Here is a 27,923-nt window from a genome sequence, read left to right as displayed (position 1 = left end):
TTGAGCTTCGTTTCACTCAGAGCCAAAACATCCGGGTTCCTTTCCTCAAACATACTACCTATCTCTCCTTTTTTCACATCTTGGTTACATCCACACACATTTAGACACCCGAATCTGAGAATATATATATATATATATATATATATATATATATATATATATATATATATATATATATATATATATATATATATATATATATACATATATATTTATGAAAAAGAGGGCAAATGAGAGTTGGGGTGAGAGAGTATCACTAAATTTTAGGGAGAATAAAAAGATGTTCTGGAAGGAGGTAAATAAAGTGCGTAAGACAAGGGAGCAAATGGGAACTTCAGTGAAGGGCGCAAATGGGGAGGTGATAACAAGTAGTTGTGATGTGAGAAGGAGATGGAGTGAGTATTTTGAAGGTTTGTTGAATGTGTTTGATGATAGAGTGGCAGATATAGGGTGTTTTGGTCGAGGTGGTGTGCAAAGTGAGAGGGTTAGGGAAAATGATTTGGTAAACAGAGAAGAGGTAGTAAAAGCTTTGCGGAAGATGAAAGCCGGCAAGGCAGCAGGTTTGGATGGTATTGCAGTGGAATTTATTAAAAAAGGGGTGACTATTATTGACTGGTTGGTAAGGTTATTTAATATATGTATGACTCATGGTGAGGTGCCTGAGGATTGGCGGAATGCGGGCATAGTGCCATTGTACAAAAGCAAAGGGGTTAAGAGTGAGTCTCAAATTACAGAGGTATAAGTTTGTTGAGTATTCCTGGTAAATTATATGGGAGGGTATTGATTGAAAGGGTGAAAGCATGTACAGAGCATCAGATTGGGGAAGAGCAGTGTGGTTTCAGAATTGGTAGAGGATGTGTGGATCAGGTGTTTGCTTTGAAGAATGTATGTGAGAAATACTTAGAAAAGCAAATGGATTTGTATGTAGCATTTATAGATATGGAGAAGGCATATGATAGAGTTAATAGAGATGCTCTGTGGAAGGTATTAAGAATATATGGTGTGAGAGGAAAGTTGTTAGAAGCAGTGAAAATTTTTTATCGAGGATGTAAGGCATGTGTACGTGTAGGAAGAGAGGAAAGTGATTGGATCTCAGTGAATGTAGGTTTGCGGCAGGGGTGTGTGATGTCTCCATGGTTGTTTAATTTGTTTATGGATGGGGTTGTTAGGGAGGTGAATGCAAGAGTTTTGGAAAGAGGGGCAAGTATGAAGTCTGCTGGGGATGAGAGAGCTTGGGAAGTGAGTCAGTTGTTGTTCGCTGATGATACAGCGCTGGTGGCTGATTCATGTGAGAAACTGCAGAAGTTGGTGACTGAGTTTGGTAAAGTGTGTGAAAGAAGAAAGTTAAGAGTAAATGTGAATAAGAGCAAGGTTATTAGGTACAGTAGGGTTGAGGGTCAAGTCAATTGGGAGGTAAGTTTGAATGGAGAAAAACTGGAGGAAGTAAAGTGTTTTAGATATCTGGGAGTGAATCTGGCAGCGGATGGAACCATGGAAGCGGAAGTGAATCATAGGGTGGGGGAGGGGGCGAAAATCCTGGGAGCCCTGAAGAATGTGTGGAAGTCGAGAACATTATGTCGGAAAGAAAAAATGGGTATGTTTGAAGGAATAGTGGTTCCAACAATGTTGTATGGTTGCGAGGCGTGGGCTATGGATAGAGTTGTGCGCAGGAGGATGGATGTGCTGGAAATGAGATGTTTGAGGACAATGTGTGGTGTGAGGTGGTTTGATCGAGTAAGTAACGTAAGGGTAAGAGAGATGTGTGGAAATAAAAAGAGCGTGGTTGAGAGAGCAGAAGAGGGAGTTTTGAAATGGTTTGGGCACATGGAGAGAATGAGTGAGGAAAGATTGACCAAGAGGATATATGTGTCGTAGGTGGAGGGAACGAGGAGAAGTGGGAGACGAAATTGGAGGTGGAAATATGGAGTGAAAAAGATTTCGTGTGATCGGGGCCTAAACATGCAGGAGGGTGAAAGGAGGGCAAGGAATAGAGTGAATTGGATCGATGTGGTATACCGGGGTTGACGTGCTGTCAGTGGATTGAATCAGGGCATGTGAAGCGTCTGGGGTAAACCATGGAAAGCTGTGTAGGTATGTATATTTGCGTGTGTGGACGTATGTATGTACATGTGTATGGAGGTGGATTGGGCCATTTCTTTCGTCTGTTTCCTTGCGCTACCTCGCAAACGCGGGAGACAGCGACAAAGCAAAAAAAAAAAAAAATATATATATATATATATATATATATATATATATATATATATATATATATATATATATATATATATATATATACATATATATATATGTATGTATATATATATATATATATATATATATATATATATATATATATATATATATATATATATATATATATATATATATATATATATATAAGAATGTAGGTTTGCGGCAGGGGTGTGTGATGTCTCCATGGTTGTTTAATTTGTTTATGGATGGGGTTGTTAGGTAGGTGAATGCAATTGTTTTGGAAAGAGGGGCAAGTATGAAGTCTGTTGGGGATGAGAGAGCTTGGGAAGTGAGTCAGTTGTTGTTCGCTAATGATACAGCGCTGGTGGCTGATTCATGTGAGAAACTGCAGAAGCTGGTGACTGAGTTTGGTAAAGTGTGTGAAAGAAGAAAGTTAAGAGTAAATGTGAATAAGAGCAAGGTTATTAGGTACAGTAGGGTTGAGGGTCAAGTCAATTGGGAGGTGAGTTTGAATGGAGAAAAACTGGAGGAAGTAAAGTGTTTTAGATATCTGGGAGTGGATCTGGCAGCGGATGGAACCATGGAAGCGGAAGTGGATCATAGTGTTGGGGAGGGGGCGAAAATCCTGGGAGCCCTGAAGAATGTGTGGAAGTCGAGAACATTATCTTGGAAAGCAAAAATGGGTATGTTTGAAGGAATAGTGATTCCATCAATGTTGTATGGTTGCGAGGCGTGGGCTATGGATAGAGTTGTGCGCAGGAGGATGGATGTGCTGGAAATGAGATGTTTGAGGACAATGTTTGGTGTGAGGTGGTTTGATCGAGTAAGTAACGTAAGGGTAAGAGAGATGTGCGGAAATAAAAAGAGCGTTGTTGAGAGAGCAGAAGAGGGTGTTTTGAAATGGTTTGGGCACATGGAGAGAATGAATGAGGAAAGATTGACCAAGAGGATATATGTGTCGGAGGTGGAGGGAACGAGGAGAAGTGGGAGACGAAATTGGAGGTGGAAAGATGGAGTGAAAAAGATTTTGTGTGATCGGGGCCTAAACATGCAGGAGGGTGAAAGGAGGGCAAGGAACAGAGTGAATTGGATCGATGTGGTATACCGGGGTTGACGTGCTGTCAGTGGATTGAATCAGGGCATGTGAAGCGTCTGGGGTAAACCATGGAAAGCTGTGTAGGTATGTATATCTGCGTGTGTGGACGTATGTATATACATGTGTATGGGGGTGGGTTGGTCCATTTCTTTCGTTTGTTTCCTTGCGCTACCTCGCAAACGCGGGAGACAGCGACAAAGTAAAAAAAAAAAAGAAATATATATATATATATATATATATCTACAGTAAGGTTGAGGGTCAAGTCAACTGGAAGGTAAGTTTGATGGAGAAAAACTGGAGGAAGTAAAGTGTTTTACCTATCTGGGAGTGGATCTGGCAGCGGATGGAACCATGGAAGCGGAAGGGAATCATAGGGTGGGGGAGGGGGCGATAATCCTGGGAGCCTTGAAGAATGTGTGGAAGTCGAGAACATTATCTCCGAAAGCAAAAATGGCTATGTTTGAAGGAATAGTGGTTCCAACAATGTTGTATGGTTACGAGGCGTGGGCTATGGATAGAGTTGTGCGCAGGAGGATGGATGTGCTGGAAATGAGATGTTTGAGGACAATATGTGGTGTGAAGTGGTTTGATTGAGTAAGTATTGTAAGGGTAAGAGAGATGTGTGGAAATTAGAAGAACGTGGTTGAGAGAGCAGAGGAGGGTGTTTTGAAATGGTTTGGGCACATGGAGAGAATGAGTGAGGAAAGATTGACCAAGAGGATATATGTGTCGGAGGTGGAGGGAACGAGGAGAAGAGGAGGCCAAATTGGAGGTGGAAAGATGGAGTGAAAAAGATTTTGAGTTATTGTGGCCTGAACATGAAGGAGGGTGAAAGGCGGGCAAGGAAGAGAGTCAATTGGATCGATGTGGTATACCGGGGTCGACTTGCTCTCAATGGATTGAATCAGGGCATGTGAAGCGTCTGGGGTAAACTATGAAAGTTCTGTGGGGCCTAGATGTGGAAAGGGAGCTGTGGTTTCGGGCATTATTGCATGACAGCTAGGGACTGAGTGTTGTCTTTGTTGTCTTTTCCTAGCGCTACTTCGCACACATGAGGGGGGAGAGGGATGTTTTTCCATGTGTGGCGAGGTGGCAATGTTAATGAATAAAGGCAGTGTGAATTGTGTGCATGTGTATATATGTATATGTCTGTGTGTGTATATATATGTGTACATTGAGATGTATGGGTATGTATATTTGCGTGTGGGGACGTGTATGTATATACATGTGTATGGTTGTGGCTTGTGGCTTACCTCGCAAACGTGGGAGACAGCGACAAAGCAAAATATATAGATAATGAATAAATAAATAAATATATATATATATATATATATATATATATACATATATATATATATATATATATATATATATATATATATATATATATATATATATATATATATATATGTATATATATATATATATATATATATATATATACCTGGGGATAGGGGAGAAAGAATACTTCCCACGCACTCCTCATGTGTCGTAGAAAGAGACTAAAGGGGACGTGAGCCGGGGGCTAGAAAACCCCCCTCCTTGTATTCTAACTTTCTAAAAGGGAAAACAGAAAAAGGAGTCACTTGAGGAGTGCTCATCCTCCTCGAAGGCTCAGATTGGTGTGTCTAAATGTGTGTGGATGTAACCAAGATGAGAAAAAAGGAGAGATAGGTAGTATGTTTGAGGAGAGGAACCTGGATGTTTAGGCTCTTAGTGAAACAAAGCTCAAGGGTAAAAGGGGAGGTGTGGTTTCAGAATGTCTTAGGAGTAAAGTCAGGGGTTAGTGAGAGGACAAGAGCAAGGGAAGGAGTAGCACTACTCCTGAAACAGGAGTGGTGGGAGTGTTATAGAGTGTAAGAAAGTAAACTCTAAATTGATATGGGTATAACTGAAAGTGGATAGAGAGAGATGGGTAATTATTGCTGCATATGCACATGGGCATGAAAAGAAAGATCATTAGAGGCAAGTGTTTTGAGAGCAGCTGAGTGAGTGTGTTAGAAGTTTTGATGCACGAGACCGGGTTATAGTGATGGGTGATTTGAATGCAAAGGTGAGTAATGTGGCAGTTGATGGAATAATTGGTGTATATGGGGTGTTCAGTGTTGTAAATGGAAATGGTGAAGAGCTTGTAGATTTATGTGCTGAAAAAGGACATGTGATTGGGAATACCTGGTTTAAAAAGAGAGATATACATAAGTATACGTATGTAAATAGGAGAGATGGCCAGGGAGCGTTATTGGATTACGGTTAATTGATTGGCCCGCGAAAGAGAGATGTCTGATCATTATCTTGTGGAGGCGAAGGTGAAAATTTGTATTTTCAGAAAAGAGTGGTGAGAGTAAGTGAGCTTGGGAAGGAGACTCGTGTGAGGAAGTACTAGGAGAGACTGCGTACAGAATGGAATAAAGTGAGAACAAAGGACGTAAGGGTAGTGGTGGACGAATGGGACGTATTTAGGGAAGCAATGATGACTTGCGCAAAAGATGCTTGTGGCATGACAAGCGTGGGAGGTGGGCAGATTAAAAAGGGTAGTGAGTTGTTTGATGAGGAAGTAAGATTATTAGTGAAAGAGAAGAGAGCGGCATTTGGACGATTTTTACAGAGATATAATGCAAATGATTGCGAGACGTATAAAAGAAAGTGGCAGGAAGTCAAGAGAAAGGTTCAAGATGTGAAAAAGAGGGCAAATGAGAGTTGCGGTGAGAGAGTATCATTAAATTTAGGGAGAATAAAAAGAGGTTTGGAAGGAGGTAAATAAAGTGCGTGAGACAAAGGAACAAATGAGAACGTCAGTGAAGGGGGCTAATGAGGAGGAGATGACAAGTAGTGGTAATGTGAGAAGAAGATGAAGAGAGTATTTTGAAGGTTTGTTGAATGTGTTTGATGATCGCGTGGCAGATTTAGGGTGTTTTATTCGAGATGGTGTGCAAAGTGAGAGGGTTAGGGAGATGGATTTGGTAAACATTGAAGAGTTAGTAAAAGCTCTGCGGAAGATGGAAGCCGGCAAGGAAGCAGGTTTGGATGGTACTGCAGGGGAAATAATTTCAAAAGGGGTGACTGTATTGTTGACTGGTTGGTAAGGTTATTTGATGTATGTATGACTCATGGTGAGGTGCCTGAGGATTTGCGGAATGCTTGCATAGTGCCACTGTACAAAGGCAAGGGGGATAAAAGTGATTGATCAAATTACAGAGGTATAAGTTTGTTGAGTATTCCTGGGAAGTTATATGGGAGGGTATTGATTGAGAGGGTGAAGGCATGTATAGAGTATCAGACTGGGGAAGAGCATTGTGGTTTCAGAAGTGGTAGAGGATGTGTGGATCAGGTGTTTGCTTTGAAGAATGTATGTGAGAAATACTTAGAAAATCAAATCCACAAATGTAGTATGAATGGATCTGCAGAAGACATATGATACAGTTTATAGAGAAGTTCTGTGGAAGGTATTAAGAATATATGGTGTGGGAGGCAAGTTGCAAGATGCAGTGAAGTTTTTATCGAGGATGTAAGGCATGTGTACGTGTAGGAAGAGAGGAAAGTGATTGGTTCTCAGTGAATGTAGGTTTGCGGCAGGGGTGTGTGATGTCTCCATGGTTGTTTAATTTGTTTATGGATGGGGTGGTTAGGGAGGTGAATGTAAGAGTTTTGGAAAGAGGAGCAAGTATACAGTCTGTTGTGGATGAGAGAGATTGGGAAAGTGAGTCAGTTGTTGTTTGCTGATGATACAGCGCTGGTGGCCGATTCCTGTGAGATACTGCAGAAGCTGGTGACTGAGTTTGGTAAAGTGTGTGAAAGAAGAAAGCTGAGAGTAAATGTGAATAAGAGCAAGGTTATTAGGTACAGTCGGTTTGAGGGACAAGTCACTTGGGAAATAAGTCTAAATGGAGTTGTTCAGAGTTGTTTTGGATTTGTGAAGTACTCTTTGAGGTATTTTCTCTCTCACTTCTCTGTTGTTGTTACGTCCCAAGCTTCTTCAAACTTTTTGATTGGTGAGTCGTTGCTGGGTGATGACTTGGGGAGTTTATTTTCCTTCCTAAGAGCTGTAGATATTAGTGTATTAATGTAAACTAAACACTTCATCTCTGCTGATGACTTGTGGAATCTATTCTCCTTCCAAAAGTCAGTAAGCTACACTCTGACACTGCTGAGTTTTATGTTTAAATATCAATCTAAAAGATAGCTTAGCCACTTGAGCATGCGGAGAACAAATATTGAGCACGATGGTGCATCCTGTGGATATGATGACATAACTTTTGTTCTGATTAAAGATCAGGCCATCATGTCCAAATGTTTCACAATTTTGTTCAAGAATGTTAGTCTTGTGTTCAAGGATCCCACCATCGTGTTCAGGGATCTAGATTTCGCATCAACTGGCCTTCGCTGGTACATATCAGCCCACGGCTACAAACAATATGTAGTCTCAAGGATCGTGTGGCATTCCTTTCTGCACATTCTTGTTATCGTAGTCGACAGCAGCTGGCATGGAAAGCCACAGGATGAAGGCCAGGAATGCCATGGATGCCAACACCCACAGGCTGACGGCGTAGCTCCCACTCTTGTCACGGATGAAACCTGGAGAACGAAAGGCATCACGTTGATTACTCAGTCCTCTACAGGTACCATAGTTTTTTTAAGCCGCCTTGAACACAGCGGTAAGCGTCTTCAGCACAAAAGTAAGAGCATTGTCCACAACAGTACGACTCTTGAGCATGATGTTACGAGCCTTGGGCATAACAGTTCGACCCTTAGTTATTAGGGCCTGAGCTCTGGCTTAATAACTAAGGGACAGGAAGTACATTAGGCCGTTTCACTCGAAGGTCGTATATCGCATTGAAGGGTTATATAGATGGGCTCAATTATTGTACTCAAGGACTTAATTATAAGATGTATGACAAGAAATCATTGAAAAATCTTCTCTCTTGTAAAATAATGAAAATCATAAAATTTGAAATTAATCTTTTACGGAAGAAAAGACTTAGCTCCAATTTATATTCTTAAAACTAGAGAATTAAAACCAGATTAATGATACGAATATCTGTTTTACCCTCTAACTAACCCAAGGCTAATATTCGTATGACAAAGGGTTACCAAAGACCTTTCTAAAGGCTCCCACAACAAAAACCTACACTACTTTTAATATCGGAAAAGTTACTTCGGAAGTTCGTTACCAAAAAGATACTCCTAATGAAATATATATATATATATATATATATATATATATATATATATATATATATATATATATATATATATATATATATATATATATATATATATATATATGTGTGTGTGTGGATGTAACCAAGATGTGAAAAAAGGAGAGATAGGTAGTATGTTTGAGGAAAGGAACCTGGATGTTTTGGCTCTGAGTGAAACGAAGCTCAAGGGTAAAGGGGAAGAGTGGTTTGGGAATGTCTGGGGAGTAAAGTCAGGGATTAGTGAGAGGACAAGAGCAAGGGAAGGAGTAGCAATACTCCTGAAACAGGAGTTGTGGGAGTATGTGATAGAATGTAAGAAAGTAAATTCTCGATTAATATGGGTAAAACTGAAAGTTGATGGAGAGAGGTGGGTGATTATTGGTGCATATGCACCAGGGCATGAGAAGAAAGATCATGAGAGGCAAGTGTTTTGGGAGCAGCTGAATGAGTGTGTTAGTGGTTTTGATGCACGAGACCGGGTTATAGTGATGGGTGATTTGAATGCAAAGGTGAGTAATGTGGCAGTTGAGGGAATAATTGGTATACATGGGGTGTTCAGTGTTGTAAATGGAAATGGTGAAGAGCTTGTAGATTTATGTGCTGAAAAAGGACTGATGATTGGGAATACCTGGTTTAAAAAGCGAGATATACATAAGTATACTTATGTAAGTAGGAGAGATGGCCAGAGAGCGTTATTGGATTACGTGTTAATTGACAGGCGTGCGAAAGAGAGACTTTTGGATGTTACTGTGCTGAGAGGTGCAACTAGAGGGATGTCTGATCATTATCTTGTGGAGGCTAAGGTGAAGATTTGTATAGGTTTTCAGAAAAGAAGAGTGAATGTTGGGGTGAAGAGGGTGGTGAGAGTAAGTGAGCTTGGGAAGGAGACCTGTGTGAGGAAGTACCAGGAGAGACTGAGTACAGAATGGAAAAAGGTGAGAACAATGGAAGTAAGGGGAGTGGGGGAGGAATGGGATGTATTTAGGGAATCAGTGATGGATTGCGCAAAAGATGCTTGTGGCATGAGAAAAGTGGGAGGTGAGTTGATTAGAAAGGGTAGTGAGTGGTGGGATGAAGAAGTAAGAGTATTAGTGAAAGAGAAGAGAGAGGCATTTGGACGATTTTTGCAGGGAAAAAATGCAATTGAGTGGGAGATGTATAAAAGAAAGAGACAGGAGGTCAAGAGAAAGGTGCAAGAGGTGAAAAAAAGGGCAAATGAGAGTTGGGGTGAGAGAGTATCATTAAATTTTAGAGAGAATAAAAAGATGTTCTGGAAGGAGGTAAATAAAGTGCGTAAGACAAGGGAGCAAATGGGAACTTCAGTGAAGGGCGCAAATGGGGAGGTGATAACAAGTAGTGGTGATGTGAGAAGGAGATGGAGTGAGTATTTTGAAGGTTTGTTGAATGTGTTTGATGATAGAGTGGCAGATATAGGGTGTTTTGGTCGAGGTGGTGTGCAAAATGAGAGGGTTAGGGAAAATGATTTGGTAAACAGAGAAGAGGTAGTGAAAGCTTTGCGGAAGATGAAAGCCGGCAAGGCAGCAGGTTTGGATGGTATTGCAGTGGAATTTATTAAAAAAGGGGGTGACTGTATTGTGGATGGTTGGTAAGGTTATTTAATGTATGTATGACTCATGATGAGGTGCCTGAGGATTGGCGGAATGCGTGCATAGTGCCATTGTACAAAGGCAAAGGGGATAAGAGTGAGTGCTCAAATTACAGAGGTATAAGTTTGTTGAGTATTCCTGGTAAATTATATGGGAGGGTATTGATTGAGAGGGTGAAGGCATGTACAGAGCATCAGATCGGGGAAGAGCAGTGTGGTTTCAGAAGTGGTAGAGGATGTGTGGATCAGGTGTTTGCTTTGAAGAATGTATGTGAGAAATACTTAGAAAAGCAAATGGATTTGTATGTAGCATTTATGGATCTGGAGAAGGCATATGATAGAGTTGATAGAGATGCTCTGTGGAAGGTATTAAGAATATATGGTGTGGGAGGAAAGTTGTTAGAAGCAGTGAAAAGTTTTTATCGAGGATGTAAGGCATGTGTACGTGTAGGAAGAGAGGAAAGTGATTGGTTCTCAGTGAATGTAGGTTTGCGGCAGGGGTGTGTGATGTCTCCATGGTTGTTTAATTTGTTTATGGATGGGGTTGTTAGGGAGGTAAATGCAAGAGTTTTGGAAAGAGGGGCAAGTATGAAGTCTGTTGGGGATGAGAGAGCTTGGGAAGTGAGTCAGTTGTTGTTCGCTGATGATACAGCGCTGGTGGCTGATTCATGTGAGAAACTGCAGAAGCTGGTGACTGAGTTTGGTAAAGTGTGTGGAAGAAGAAAGTTAAGAGTAAATGTGAATAAGAGCAAGGTTATTAGGTACAGTAGGGTTGAGGGTCAAGTCAATTGGGAGGTGAGTTTGAATGGAGAAAAACTGGAGGAAGTGAAGTGTTTTAGATATCTGGGAGTGGATCTGGCAGCGGATGGAACCATGGAAGCGGAAGTGGATCATAGGGTGGGGGAGGGGGCGAAAATTCTGGGGGCCTTGAAGAATGTGTGGAAGTCGAGAACATTATCTCGGAAAGCAAAAATGGGTATGTTTGAAGGAATAGTGGTTCCAACAATGTTGTATGGTTGCGAGGCGTGGGCTATGGATAGAGTTGTGCGCAGGAGGATGGATGTGCTGGAAATGAGATGTTTGAGGACACTGTGTGGTGTGAGGTGGTTTGATCGAGTGAGTAACGTAAGGGTAAGAGAGATGTGTGGAAATAAAAAGAGCGTGGTTGAGAGAGCAGAAGAGGGTGTTTTGAAGTGGTTTGGGCACATGGAGAGAATGAGTGAGGAAAGATTGACCAAGAGGATATATGTGTCGGAGGTGGAGGGAACGAGGAGAAGAGGGAGGCCAAATTGGAGGTGGAAAGATGGAGTGAAAAAGATTTTGTGTGATCGGGGCCTGAACATGCAGGAGGGTGAAAGGAGGGCAAGGAATAGAGTGAATTGGAGCGATGTGGTATACCGGGGTTGACGTGCTGTCAGTGGATTGAATCAAGGCATGTGAAGCGTCTGGGGTAAACCATGGAAAGCTGTGTAGGTATGTATATTTGCGTGTGTGGACGTATGTATATACATGTGTATGGGGGGGTTGGGCCATTTCTTTCGTCTGTTTCCTTGCGCTACCTCGCAAACGCGGGAGACAGCGACAAAGTATAATAAAAATAATAATAATAATAATAATATATATATATATATATATATATATATATATATATATATATATATATATATATATATATATATATATATATGTATATATATATATATATATATATATATATATATATATATATATATATATATATATATATATATATATATATATATTATATATATATATATATATATATATATATATATATATATATATATATATATATATATATATATATATATATTCCATTCATTTTTTTTTTTTTTTTTTTTTTTTGCTTTGTCGCTGTCTCCCGCGTTTGCGAGGTTGCGCAAGGAAACAGACGAAAGAAATGGCCCAACCCACCCCCATACACATTTATATATATACGTCCACACACGCAAATATACATACTTACACAGCTTTCCATGGTTTACCCCAGACGCTTCACATGCCTTGATTCAATCCACTGACAGCACGTCAACCCCGGTATACCACATCGCTCCAATTCACTCTATTCCTTGCCCTCCTTTCACCCTCCTGCATGTTCAGGCCCCGAGCACACAAAATCTTTTTCACTCCATCTTTCCACCTCCAATTTGGTCTCCCTCTTCTCCTCGTTCCCTCCACCTCCGACACGTATATCCTCTTGGTCAATCTTTCCTCACTCATGCTCTCCATGTGACCAAACCATTTCAAAGCACCCTCTTCTGCTCTCTCAACCACGCTCTTTTTATTTCCACACATCTCTCTTACCCTTACGTTACTTACGCGATCAAACCACCTCACACCACACATTGTCCTCAAACATCTCATTTCCAGCACATCCATCCTCCTGCGCACAACTCTATCCATAGTCCACGCCTCGCAACCATACAACATTGTTGGAACTACTATTCCCTCAAACATACCCATTTTTGCTTTCCGAGATAATGTTCTCGACTTCCACACATTCATATTTATCTATTCATTTTGCTTTGTCGCTGTCTCCCGCGTTAGCGAGTTTGCGCAAGGAAACAGACGAAAGACTGGCCCAACCCATCCACATACACATGTATATACATACACGTCCACACACGCAAATATACATACCTATACATTTCAATGTACACATATATATACACACACAAACATATACAGTAGGGCTGCGCGATGTCGCCATAGTTGTTTAATTCATCTATGGATGGGGTTGTTAGGGAGGTGAATGCAAGAGTTCTGGAAAGGGGCAAGTATGCAGTATCTTGTGGATGAGAAAGCTTGGGAAGTGAGTCAGTTGTTGTTCGCTGATGATACAGAGCTGATGGCTGATTCGGGTCAGAAGCTGCAATAGCTGGTGACTGAGTTTGGTCAAGTATGTGAGAGAAGAAAGCTGAGAGTAAATGTGAATAAGAGCAAGGTTATTAGGTACAGTAAGGTTGAGGGACAATTCAATTGGGAGGTACATTTCAATGGAGAAAAACTGGAGGAAGTGAAGTGTTTATATATCTCGGAGTGTATTTGGTAGCGGATGGAACCATGGAACCATAAGCGAATCAACGGGTGAGGGAGGGCGTGAAAGTTCTGAGGGCATTGAAAAAAGTGTTTAAGTTGAGAATGATATTTTGGAACGAAAAAATGAGTATGTTTGAAGTAATAGTGGTTCCAACAATGTTATATGGCTGCGAGGCGTGGGCTATAGATAGAGCTGTGAGGAGGAGGGTGGATGTGCTAAAAATGAGATGTTTGAGGACAATATGTGGTGTGAGATGGTTCGATCGATTAAGTAATAAAAAGGGTAAGAGAGATGAGTGGTAATAAAAAGAGTGTGGCTCAGATCAAGCCACCTCACACCACATATTGTCCTTAAACATCTCATTTCTAGCACATCCACCCACTCCGCACAACTCTATCCATAGCCCACGCCTCGCAACCATATAACATTTTCGGAACCACTACTCCTTCAAACATACTCAGGTTTGCTTTCTGAGATAATGTCCTCGACTTCCACACATTCTTCAACGCTCCCAGAACTTTCGCCTCCTCGCCACCCTATGATTCGGTAACGCTTCCATGGTTCCATCCGCTACCAAATACACTCCCAGATATGTAAAACACTTCACTTCCTCCAGTTTTTCTCCAGTGAAACGTACCTCCCAATTGACTTGTCCCTCAATCCTACTGTACCTAATAACCTTGCTTTTATTCACATTTACTCTCAGCTTTATTCTTTCACACCTTTTACCAAACTCAGTCACCAACTTCTGCAGTTTCGCACCCGAATCAGCCATCAGCAATGCATCATCAGCGAAGAGCAACTGACTGACTTCCCAAGCTCTCTCATCCACAACAGACTGCATACTTGCCCCTCTTTCCAAAACTCTTGCATTCACCTCCCTAACAACCCCATCTATAAACAAATCAAACAACCATTGAGACATCACATACCCCTTCCGCAGTCCTACATTCACTGAGAACCAATCACTTTACTCTTTCCCTTCACATATCTTACATACCTTACACATACCTTACATCCTTGATAAAAACATTTCACTGCTTCGAACAACTTGCCTCCCACACCATATATCCTTAGTACCTTCCACAGAGCATCTCTATCAGCTCTATCATATGCCTTCTCCAGATCCATATATGTTACATACAAACCCATTTGCTTTCCTAAGTATTTCTCACATACATATCTCAAAGGAAACACCTGATCCACACATCCCCTACCACTTCTGAAACCACACTGCTCTTCCCCAATGTGATGCTCTGTACGTGTCTTCACCCTCTCAATCAATACCCTCCCATATAATATCTCAGGAACACTAAACAAACTTATACCAATATATAATTTGAGCACTCACTTTTATCCCCATTGCCGTTTTACAATGGCACTATGCAAGCATTCCGCCAATCCTCAGGCACCTCACCATGAATCATACATACATTAAATAACCTTTCCAACCATTCAACAACACAGTCACCCACTTCTTTAATAAGTTCCACTGCAATACCATCCAAACCCGCTGCCTTGCCGGCTTTCATCTTCCGCAATGCTTTTACTACCTCTTCTCTGTATTACCAAATCATTCTTCCTAACCCTCTCACTTTGCACACCACCTCGACCAAAACCCCGTATATCTGCCACTCTATGACCAAACACATTCAACAAACCCTCAAAATACTCACTCCATCTCCTTCTCCCATTACCACTATTTGTTATCACCTCCCTATTATCCCCCTTCACTGAAGTTCCCATTTGTTCCCTTGTCTTAGGCACTTTTTAACCTCCTTCCAAAACATCTTTTTATTCTCCCTAAGATTTGATGATACTCTCTCACCCCAACTCTCATTTGCCCTCTTTTTCACCTCTTCCACCTTTCTCTTGACCTCATGCCTCTTTCTTTTATACATCTCCCAATCATTTCCATTATTTCCCTGCAAAAATCGGCCAAATGCCTCTCTCTTCTCTTCCATCCCACCACTTACTACCCTTTCTAATCTGCTCACCTTCCACGCTTCTCATGCCACAAGCATCTTTAGCGCAAGCCATCACTTCTTCCCTAAATACATCCCATTCCTCCCTCCCCCACTCCCCTTATATCCTTTGTTCTCACATTTTTCCATTCTGTACTCAGTCTCTCTTGGTACTTCCTCACACAAGTCTCCCTCCCAAGCTCACTTACTCTCACCACTCTCTTTACCCCAACATTCTCTCTTCTTTTTTGAAAACCTCAACAAATCATGACTTTCACCTCCACAAGATAATGATCAGACATCCCTCCAGTTGCACCTCTCAGCACATTAACATCCAAAAGTGTCTCTTTTGCGCGCCTATCAATTAACATGTAATCTAATAACGCTCTCTGGCCATCTCTTCTACTTACATATGTATACTTATGTATATCTCTCTTTTTAAACCAGGTATTCCCAATCACCAGTCCTTTTTAACATATAAATCTACAAGCTCTTCACCATTTCCATTTACAATACTTAACACCCCATGTACACCAATTATTCCCTCAACTGCCACATTACTCACCTTTGCATTCAAATCACCCATCTCTATAACCCAGTCTTGTGCATTAAAACTGCTAACACACTCACTCAGCTGCTCCCAAAACACTTGCCTCTCATGATCTTTCTTCTCAGCTCAGGTGCACATGCACCAATAATCACCCATCTCTCTCCATCCACTTTCAGTTTTACACATATCAATCTAGAGTTTACTTTCTTACACTCTATCAAATACTCCCACTACTCCTGTTTCAGGAGTAATGCTACTGCTTCCCTTGCTCTTGTCCTCACAGTAACCCCTGGCTTTGCTCCCAAGACATTACCAAATCACTCTTCCCCTTTACCCTTGAGCTTCGTTTCAGTCAGAGCCAAAACATCCAGGATCCTTTCCTCAAACACACTACCTATCTCTCCTTTTTTCTCATCTTGGTTACATCCACACACATTTAGGCACCCCACCCTGATCCTTCGAGGAGGATGAGCACTCCCCGCGTGACTCCTTCTTCTGTTTCCCCTTTTAAAAAGTCAAATACGAAGAGGGGAGGGTTTCTAGCCCCCCGGTCCCGTCCCCTTTCGTCTCCTACGACATGTGAGGAATGCATGGGGAGGTTATTAAGTACAGCAGGGTTGGGGGATAAGTCAACAGGAAGGAAAGTTTGAATGGAGAAAAACTGGAGGAAGTGAAGTGTTTTAGATATCTGGGAGTGGATTTGGTAGCGGATGGAACCATGGAAGCGGAAGTGAATCATAGGGTGGGGGAGGGGGGCGAAAGATCTGGGAGCGTTGAAGAATGTGTGGAAATCAAGAACGTTATTTTAGGAAAACAAAAATGCCTATATCTGAAATAATAGTTGTCCCAACAATTTTATGTGGTTGCGAGGCGTGGGCTATAGATGGAGTTGTGCGGAGGAGGGTGGATGTGCTGGAAATGAGAAGTTTGAGGACAATATGTGGTATGAAGTGGTTTGATCGAGCAAGTAATGAAAGTGTAAGAGAGATGTGTGGTAATAAAAAGAGTGTGGTTGAGAGAGCAGAAGAGGGTGGCTTGGAATGGTTTGGTCACATGGAGAGAATGAGTGAGGAAAGATTGACCAAGAGGTGGTGGGAACGAGGAGAAGTGGGAGACCAAATTGGAGGTGGAAAGATGGAGTGCAAAAGATTTTGAGTGATCGAGGCCTGAACATGCAGGAGGGTGAAAGGCGTGCGAGGAATAGAGAGAATTGGAACGATGTGGTATACTAGGGTCGACGTGCTGTCAGTGGATTGAACCAGAGCATGTGAAGTGTCTGGGTAAACCATGGAAAGTTTTGTGGGGCCTGGATGTGGAAAGGGAGCTGTAGTTTCGGTGCATTATACATGACATCTAGAGACTGAGTGTGAACGAATGTGGCCTTTATTGTCTTTTCCTAGCGCTACCTCTTGCACATGCGAGGGAGGGGGTTGTTATTTCATATGTGGCGGGATGGCGACGGGAATGAATAAGGGCAGACAGTATGAATTATGTACATGTGTATATATGTATATGTCTGTGCGTGTATACATATGTATACGTTGAGATGTATAGGTATTCATATGTACGTATGTATGTATATACATGTGTATGTGGGTGGGTTGGGCCATTTTCTCGTTTGTTTTCTTGCGCTACCTGGCTAACGCGGGAGAAAGCGACAGAGTATAAAGAAAAGAATAAACTATATATGTATATATATATTCATTATTATTATTATTATTATATATATATATATATATATATATATATATATATATATATATATATATATATATATATATATATATATATATATATATATATATATTCCTATGAGTCCAGTGGGAAAATGAAATACGAGTGCACTTTCGTGTAATAATCATATCATAAAGGGAGACACAAGAGAGAAATATAAGTCAGTTGATATACAACGAAGAGACGTAGCTAGGACACCATTTGGTAAACATGCGATTGTCCAAGAGAGACAACGAGCATATCATAAACTTATCATTTTACAAATTTTGTCAACAATAAAGTTATCTAAGTTTAGAGTTCTTTGTGTATTTAATGATAGAAGATTCAATGATATTTCTCGTGGAAATAGAGTTAGAGGTAATAACTGAGATGGCATTACTCCAGTCAGTACAATGATCATAATTTTTAATGTGATTAAACAAGACATTTGATTTCTGTACCTTTTTTATGATATGTTTATGTTGCTTACGTCTAACAGAAAGATCCTTACTAGTCTGCCCAACATAAAACTTATCACAATTTCTACGTGGCACTTTATAGATGCTCCCACGAGAATTTTCTGGTGAGTTCCTGATTAAGATATTCTTTATAGTATTATTGTTGCTGAAGGCAACATTTACATTAAAGGATTTAAGCAACATGGGAAGTAAAGTAAAACTATTTTCAAAAGGGAGAACTAAAACATTTTTGGTGTGAATAGGAGGTTGGGGCTCAACTCTATAAAATGATTTCTTTGCTATCTTAAGTGATTTATCAATGAAAGATCAGGGTACTTTAACTTAGATCCAATAGAAGATATCTTCTCAACCTCATCATCAATAAACTCTGGACTGCAAACACGTAAAGCTCTAAGGGACATAGATTGAAATGATGATATTCAAAATTGTCATGTTGGGATGGGTAATAATGGATTATGAGCATATATTGATAGGTTTTCTCTATATGCTAAACATAAACATAAAATTTCATTTGTTGCCTAACACAGAGAACATCATCTACATACCTAAACCAAATTACGTTAGTGGATACGATATCAAATTCTAATATCATGAGCAATGTAGATTTAGTCAACAAGCTAAACAATATCAATGTTAATTTTGATTTCAAACTAATTAGCTTTGATTTTTCCTCACTTTTCACAAAAGTTCCAGTTATGACCTTTTAGAATATTTGTTTGATGTCTTAGATTATATTCATTTACCTGTTTCAAAGTCTGTTTTCAGTGAACTGATAAAATTGTGTATTTAAGACTATGTATCTCAATTAAATGGAGATTACTATTCTTAAAAATTTGGTATGGCAGCGGGTAACCTTCTTTCACCTGCACTAAGTAATCTTTATGTAGAATTTTTTTTAAACAAAATTACTAAAGGATATCTTACCTTCTAATGTAATTTGATTTAGGTATGTAGATGATGTTCTTTGTGCTTGGCCAACAAGTGAAAATTTACAAATATTTCTCCCCTTACTTAACAATTTAGTACCTTCCATCAAATTTACTGTAGAAAATAAAAATAATGGCATGTTACCGTTTTTAGATTAGATGATCCATAGGCAAGGAAACAAGTTTAAGTTTAGCATATACAGAAAACCTACCAATGTGTGCTCATATATTCATTATTACTCATCTCAACATGACAGAGTTAGACTATCATCATTTCAATCTATGTTCCGTAGGGCATTACGAATTTGCAGTCCAGAGTTTATTGATGATGACTTTGAGAAGATATATTCTATCAGATCTAAGTTAAAGTACCTTAGATCTTTCATTGATAAATCCTTAAGTTAGCAAAGAAATCATTTTATAGAGTTGAGCCCAAACCTCCCACTGACACCAACAATCTTTTAGTTCTTCCTTTTGATAATAATTTTACTTTACTTCCCATGTTGCTTAAATCCTTTAATGTAAATGTTGCCTTCAGCAACAGTAATACTATAAAGAATATCTTAATCAGGAATTCACCAGAAAATTCTCCTGGTTGCATTTATAAAGTGCCATATGGAAATTGTGATAAATTTTATGTTGGGCAGACTGGTAAGGATCTTTCTGTTAGACGTAAGCAACATAAATATAGTATAAGAACAAGACAAGAATCAAATGCCTTGTTTAATCACGTTAAAAACTATGATCATTGTATTGACTGGAGTAATGTCATCTCAGTTATTAACTCTAACTCTATTACCACGAGAAATATCATTGAATCTTCTATTATCAAATACACAAAGAATTATAATCTTAATATTAGTGATGGTCTATACAAATTAGATAACTTTATTGTTGATAAAATTTGTAAGATGATAATTTTATGAACGCTCGTTTTCTGTCTTGGACAATTGCATGTTTACCAAATGGCGTCCTAGCTTCGTCTCTTCGATGTATATCAACTGACTGTTATATTTTTTTCTTGTGTCTCCCCTGATGATGTGAATATTACACGAAAGTGCACTCGGGAATTTATCGTTTTTCACTTTCCCGTGGACTCATAGGAATATCTTGATCACGCGCAAAATTGTGATCCTTTCCAATATACATATATATATATATATATATATATATATATATATATATATATATATATATATATATATATATATATATATATTCTTCTTTTTTTTTATTACTATTATCACCATCACGGTCTCCCGCGTTAGCAAAAAAGCGCAAGGAAACAAACCAGGAATGGTCCAACCCATCCACATACACAAGTATGTACATAAACTATCACAGGCGCGCATATACATATATATTCATAAGATATACATACGTATACATGAATAGACATATACATATATACATGTATATATATATATTCATAATTGCTGCCTTCATCCATTCTCATCGCTATCCCGCCACACGTGAAATAGCATCCCACCACTGGCCCCCACCCCTAGCGAGGTAAGGCTAGGAAAGACAAAAAAGGCCACATTAGTTCACACCCAGTCTCTCCCTATCACATGTAATGCAATGAAACCACAGCTCCCTTTCCACATCCAGGCCCCCAGACCTTTTCCTGGTTTACCCCAGACGTTTCATATACCTTAGTTCAATCCATTGATAGCAAGTCGACCCCGGTATACCACATCGTTCCAAGTCACTCTATTCCTTGCACGCCTTTTACCCTCCTTTACATTCAGGCCCCGACCCCTCAAAATCTTATTCACTCCATCCTTCCATCTCCCATCTGGTCTCTCGCTTCTCCTTCTTCCCTCTACATCTAATACATATATCCTTTCTGCCAATCTTTCCTCAATCATTCTCTCCATGTGACCGAACCATTTCAACACACTCTTCTGCTCTCTCTTTTTATTACCACATGCCTTTCAATATTCATTATTTAAACGATCAAACCAGCTCACACCACATATTATCCTCAAACATTTCATTTCCAACATATCCACCCTTCTCCTCACAACCCTATCTATAGCTCATAACGTACAACTATATAACATTGTTGGAACCACTATTACCTCAAACATACCCATTTTTGCTCTTTGACATAAAGTAATCGCCTTCAGCATATTTTTCAACGCTCCCAGAACCTTTGCCCCCTCCCCCAACCTGTGGCTCACTTCTACCTCCATTGCCCCATCCGCTGCTAAATCCACTCCCAGATATCTAAAACACTTCACTTACTCCCGTTTTTCTCCAATCAAGCTTACATTCCAATTGACTTGTCCCTCAAATCTACTGAACCTAATAACCTTGATCTTATGCACATTTACCCCCAGGATTCTTCTTTCAGACACTTTACCAAACTCAGTCACTAACTTCTGCAGTTTGTCACCTGAATTAGCCACCAGCACTGTATTATCAGCGAACAACAACTGACTCACCTCCCAAATCCTCTAATCCACAACAGACCGTATACCTGCCCCTCTCTCTAAAATTCTTGCATTAACCTCCCTAACCACCCCATCCATTAACAAAATAAACAGCCATGGAGACATTACGCACCCCTGCCGCAAACCGACATTCAATGGGATCCAATCACTTTCCTTTCTACTCGTACACATACTTTACATACCTTACATTCACTGTTTCTGGCAACTTACCTCCCACACCATGTACTCTTAAAATCTTCGAAAACAACATCTCTATCAACTCTATCATATGCTTTCTCCAGATCCATAAATGCCACAAACAAATCCATCTGTTTTTTTAAGTATTTCTCACATATATTCTTCAAAGCAAACACCTAATCCCCACGTCCTCTACCATTTCTGAAACCACACTGCTCTTCCCTAATCAAATACTCTGAACATGCCTTTACCCTCTCAATCAATACCCTCCCATATAATTTTCGAGGAATGCTCAACAAACTTTTGCCTTTGAAATTTGAACACTCACCTTTATCCATTTTGCCTTTACACAATGGCACTATGCATGCATTCCGCCAATTCTCAGGCACTTCACTATGATCCGTACATATATTGAATATCCTTATCAACCAATCAACAACACAGTCACCTCCTTATTTAATAAATTGCACTGCAATACCATCCAAACCCACCGACTTCCCGGCCTTCATCTTCCGCAAAACTTCCACTACCTCTTCTCGGTTTACCAAACTATTTTTCCTGACCCTCTCGGTTCGCACACCATCCCTACCAAAACACCCTATATTTTCCAATCTATCATCAAACACATTCAATAAACCTTCAAAATAAACACTCCATCTTCAATACTAATTGTCATCACCTCTCCACTTCCCCCTTCACATGTTCGCATTTATTCTCTTGTCTTACGCACTATATTTACCCACTTCCATATTATCCTTTTATTCTCCCTAAATTTTAATGACACTCTCATACCACAACTTTCACTTGCCTTCTTTTTCACCTCTTGCAACTTTCTCTTGACCTCCTTCCGCTTTCCTTGATACATCTCCCAGCGATTTCCACTACTTCCCTGTAAACATCGTCCAAACGCCTCTCTTCTCTTTCACTAATAATATCTTTACATCCCACCATTCACTGCCACAAGCATGTTTTGCACAAGCCATCACTGCTTCCCTAGATACATCCCATGCCTCCCCCACTCTCCTTACATCATTTTCTCTCACCTTTTGTCATTCTAGACTCAATCTCTTCTGGTTCTTCCTCACACAAGTCTCCTTTGCAAGCTCACTTACTCTCACCACTCTCTTCTCCCCAATATTCTCTCTACCTTTCTGGAAACCTCTACAAATCTTCTCCTTCCTCTCCACAAGATAGTGATCAGACATCCTTCCAGCTGTCCCTCTCAGGATATTAACTTCCAAAAGTCACTCTTTCACAAGCCTATCAATCAACACGTAATCCAATAACGACCTCTGGCGATCTCTCCTTCTCACATACGTATACTTATCTATATCACACTTTTTAAAGCAGGTATTCCCAATCACCAGTCCTTTATCAACACAGAAATCCACAAGCTCTTAACCATTTTCATTTAAAACACTGAACACCTCATGTACGCTAATCATACCCTCAACTGCCACATTACTCACCTTTGCATTCAAATCTCCCATCACTTTAACACGGTCTCGTGCATCAAAGCTGCTAACACACTCACTCAGCTGCTCCCAGAACACTTGCCTCATATACTTTCTTCTCATGGTCTTTCTTCTCATGACCACATTTATTGTTTACAGCAAGCACCCATCTCTTTCCATCCCTCAAACATACTACCTATCTCCCCTTTTTTCTTATCCTGGTTACATTTACACACATTTTTACACCCCACTATGAGCCTTCGAGGAGGATGAGCACTCGCCGCATGACTCCTTCTTCTGTTTTCCCTTTCAGTCAGGGGTTGGTGAGAGGACAAGAGCAAGGGAATGAGTAGCACTACTCCTGAAACAGGAGTGATGGGAGTATATGACAGAGTGTAAGAAAATAAACTCTAGATCGCTGTGGGTAAAACTGAAAGTGGATCGAAAGACATGGGTGATTATTGGTGCATATGCACCTGGGCATGAGAAAAAAAAAAATCATGGGAGGCAATTGTTTTGGGAGCAGCTGAGTGAGTGTGTTAGTAGTTTTGATGCGCGAGACCGAGTTATAATGATGTGTGATTTGAATGCAAAGGTGAGTAATGTGGCAGTTGAGGGAATAATTGGTGTACATAGGGTGTTCAGTGTTGTAAATGGAAACGGTGAAAAGCTTGTATATTTCTGCGCTGAAAAAAGACTGGTGATTGGGAATACCTGCTTTAAAAAGAGATATATAAATAAGTATACGTATGTAAGTAGGAGAGATGGCCAAAGAGAATTATTGCTTTACGTATTAATTGATAGACGCGCGAAAGAGAGACTTTTGGATGTTAATGTGCTGAAAGGTACAACTTGAGGGATGTCTAATCAATATCTTGTAGAGGCGAAGGTGAAGATTTGTAGAGGTTTCCAGAAAAGAAGAGAGAATGTTCGCGTGAAAAGAGTGGTGAGAGTAAGTGAGCTTGGGAAGGAGAATCGTGTGAGGAGGTACCACGAAAAAGTACAGAATGGAAAAAGGTGAGAACAAAGGAGGTAAGGGGAGTGGGGTAGGAATAGGATGTATTTAGGGAAGCAGTGATGGCCTCTGCAAAAGATGCTTGTGGCATATATATATATATATATATATATATATATATATGTATATATATATATATATATATATATATATATATATATATATATATATATATATATATATATATATATATATATATATATATTCATACATATATATATTTTTTTCTAATTTTCCAAAAGAAGGAACGGATAAGGGGGCCAGGTGAGAATATTCCTTCAAAGGCCCACTCCTGTGTTCTTAGTGCTACCTCGCTAATGCGGGAAATGGCGAATAGTATGAAAGAAAAGATATATATATATATTTTATATATATTTATTTTGCTTTGTCGCTGTCTCCAGCGTTAGCGAGGTAGCGCAAGGAAACAGACGAAAGAATGGTCCAACCCAGCCACATACACATGTATATACATACACGTCCACACACGCAAATATACATACCTATACATCTCAATGTACACATACATAAACACACACAGACATATACATATATACACATGTACATAATTCATACTGTTTGCCTTTACTTATTCTCATCGCGTCCCAGCCACACGTGGAATAACCACCCCTTCCCCCCTCATATGTGCGAGATAACGCTAGGAAAAGCCAACAAAGGCCCAGTTCGTTCACACTCAGTCTCTACCCGTCATGTAATAATGCACCGAAACCACAGCTCCCTTTCCACATCCAGGTCCCACACAACTTTCCATGGTTTACCCCAGACGCTTCAAATACCCTGGTTCGACCCCGGTATACCATATCGTTCCAATTCACTCTGTTCCTTGCACGCCTTACACCCTCCTGCATGTTAAGGCCTCGATCACTCAAAATCTTTTTCACTCCATCTTTCCACCTCCAATTTGGTCTCCCACTTCTCGTTCCCTCCACCTCTGAGAAATCTATTCTCTTGGTCAATCTTTCCTCACTCATTCTCTCCATGTGACCAAACCATTTCAAAACACCCTCTTCTGCTATCTCAACCACGCTCTTTTTATTTCTACACATCTCTCTTACCCTTACATTACTTACTCGATCAAACCACCTCGCACCACATATTGTCCTCAAACATCTCATTTCCAGCACATCCACCCTCCTGCGCACTACTCTATCCATAGCCCACGCCTCGCAACCATATAACATTGTTGGAACCACTATTCCTTCAAACATACCCATTTTTGCTTTCCGAGATAATGTTCTCGTCTTCCAAAAATTCTTCAAGGCTCCCAGAATATTCGCCCCCTCCCCCACCCTATGATTCACTTCCGCACCGATTGTTCCATCCGCTGTAAGATCCACTCCCAGATATCTAAAACACTTTACTTTCTCCAGTTTTTCTCCATTCACACTTACCTCCCAATTGACTTGACCCTTAACCCTACTGTGCCTAATAACCTTGCTCTTATTCACATTTACTCTTAACTTTCTTTTTTCACACACTTTAACAAACTCAGTCACCAGCTTCTGCAGTTTCTCACATGAATCAGCCACCAGCGTTGTATCATCAGCGAACAATAACTGACTCACTTCCCAAGCTCTCTCATCCACAACAGACTTCATACTTGCCCCTCTTTCCAAAACTCTTGCATTCACCTCCCTAACAGCCCCATCCATAAACAAATTAAACAACCATGGAGACATCACACGCCCCTGCCGCAAACCTACATTCACTGAGAACCAATCACTTTCCTCTCTTCCTACTCGTACACATGCCTTACATCTCCGATAAAAACTTTTCACTGCTTCTAGCAAGTTGCCTCCCACACCATATATTCTTAATACCTTCCACAGAGCATCTCTATCAACTCTATAATATGCGTTCTCCAGATCCATAAATGCTACATACAAATCCATTTGCTTTTCTAAGTATTTCTCACATACATTCCGCAAAGCAAAAACCTGATCCACACATCCTCTACCTCTTCTAAAACCACACTACTCTTCCCCAATCTGATGCTCTGAACATGCCTTCACCCTCTCAATCAATACCCTCCCGTATAATTTACCAGGAATACTCAACAAACTTATACCTCTGTAATTTGAGCACTCACTCTTATCCCCTTTGCCTTTCTACAATGGCAATATGGAAGCATTCCGCCAATCCTCAGGCACCTCACCATGAGTCATATATACATTGAATAACCTTACCAACCAGTCAACAATACAGTCACCCCCTTTTTTAAAAACTTCCACTGCAATACCATCCAAATCTGCTGCTTTGCCGGCTTTCATCTTCCGCAAAGCTTTTACCACCTCTTCTCTGCTTATCAAATCATTTTCCCTAACCCTCTCACTTTGTTCAACACCTTGACCAAAACACTCTATATCTGCCACTCTATCATCAAACACATTCAACAAACCTTCAAAATACTCACACCATCTCCTTCTCACATCACCACTACTTGTTATCACCTCCCCATTTGCAACCTTCACTGAAGTTCCCATTTGCTCCCTTGTCTTACGCACGTTATTTACCTCCTTCCAAAACATCTTTTTATTCTCCCTAAAATTTAACGATACTCTCTCACCCCAACTCTCATTTGCCCTCTTATTCACCTCTTGCACCTTTCTCTTGACCTCCTGCCTCTTTCTTTTAAACATCTCCCACTCATTTGCATTTTTTTCCCTGCAAAAATCGTCCAAATGCCACTCTCTTCTCTTTTCAATAATAGTCTTACTTCTCCCCACCACTCACTACCCTTTCTGATCAACCCACCTCAGACACTTCTCATGCCACAAGCATCTTTTGCGTAAGCCATCACTGCTTCCCTAAATACATCCCATTCCTCCCCCACGCCCCTTCCCTCCTTTGTTCTCACCTTTATCCATTATGTACTCAGTCTCTCCTGGCACTTCCTCACACAAGTCTCCTTCCCAAGCTCACTTACTCTCACCACTCTCTTCACCCCAATATTCTCTCTTCTTTTCTGAAAACCCCTACAAATCCTCACCTTCGCCTCCACAAGATAATGATCAGACATCCCTCCAGTTGCACCTCTCAGCACATTAACATCGAAAAGACTCTCGCGCACCTATCAATTAACCCGTGATCCAATAACTCTCTGGCCATCTCTCGTACTTACATACGTATACTTATGTATATATCGCTTTTTAAACCAGGTATTCCTAATCACTAGTCCTTTTTCAGCACATAAATCTACAAGCTCTTCACCATTTCCATTTACAACACTGAACACCACATGTATACCAATTATTCCCTCAACTGCCACATTACTCACCTTTGCATTCAAATCATCCATCACTATAACCCGGTCTCGTGCATGAAAACCAGTAACACACTCATTTAGCTCCTCCCAAAACACTTGTCTCTCATGATATTTCTTCTCATGCCCAGGTGCATATGCACCAATAATCACCCATCTCTCTCCATCAGCTTTCAGTTTTACCCATATCAATCTAGAATTTACTTTCTTACACTCTATCACATACTCCCGCTACTCCTGTTTCAAGAGTAGTGCCACTCATTCCCTTGCTCTTATCCTCTCACTAACCCCAGACTTTACTCCCAAGACATTCCGAAACCACTCTTCCCTTTACCCTTGAGCTTCGTTTCACTCAGAGCCAAAACATCCAGGTTCCTTTCCTCAAACATACTACCTATCTCTCCTTTTTTCTCGTCTTGGTTACATCCACACGCATTTAGACACCCCAATATGAGCCTTCGAGGAGGATGAGCATTCCCCGTGTGACTCCTATTTTTGTTTCCCGTTTTAGAAAGTCAAATACAAGGAGGGGAGGTTTCTGGCCCCCCGCTCCCGTCCCCTTTAGTCGCCTTCTATTACACGTGAGGAATGCGTGTAAAGTATTCTTTCTCCCCTATCCCCAGGAATATATATATATATATATATATATATATATATATATATATATATATATATATATATATATATATATATATATATATATATATATATATATATATATTATATTATAT

The 27,923-nt window shown here is 40.2% G+C and overlaps 1 protein-coding gene across 1 annotated transcript in view; it reads right to left on the bottom strand.

Annotated features, from left to right (window-relative positions):
* Positions 1–2,410: 2,410 nt before the first annotated feature.
* The window catches only part of LOC139761332 (monocarboxylate transporter 9-like), a 247,853-nt gene continuing 222,340 nt past the window's right edge, over positions 2,411–27,923 (bottom strand). The window contains exon 4 of the mRNA XM_071685397.1: positions 2,411–7,882. Within this exon, the coding sequence (XP_071541498.1) occupies positions 7,731–7,882 (152 nt within the window). The 3' untranslated portion in view covers positions 2,411–7,730. The remainder of the gene's footprint in view (positions 7,883–27,923) is intronic.

Source organism: Panulirus ornatus, chromosome 40 (assembly GCF_036320965.1).
Source record: "Panulirus ornatus isolate Po-2019 chromosome 40, ASM3632096v1, whole genome shotgun sequence".
Taxonomy (NCBI): Eukaryota; Metazoa; Arthropoda; class Malacostraca; order Decapoda; family Palinuridae; genus Panulirus; species Panulirus ornatus.
This window is presented reverse-complemented; position numbering and strand designations above follow the sequence as displayed.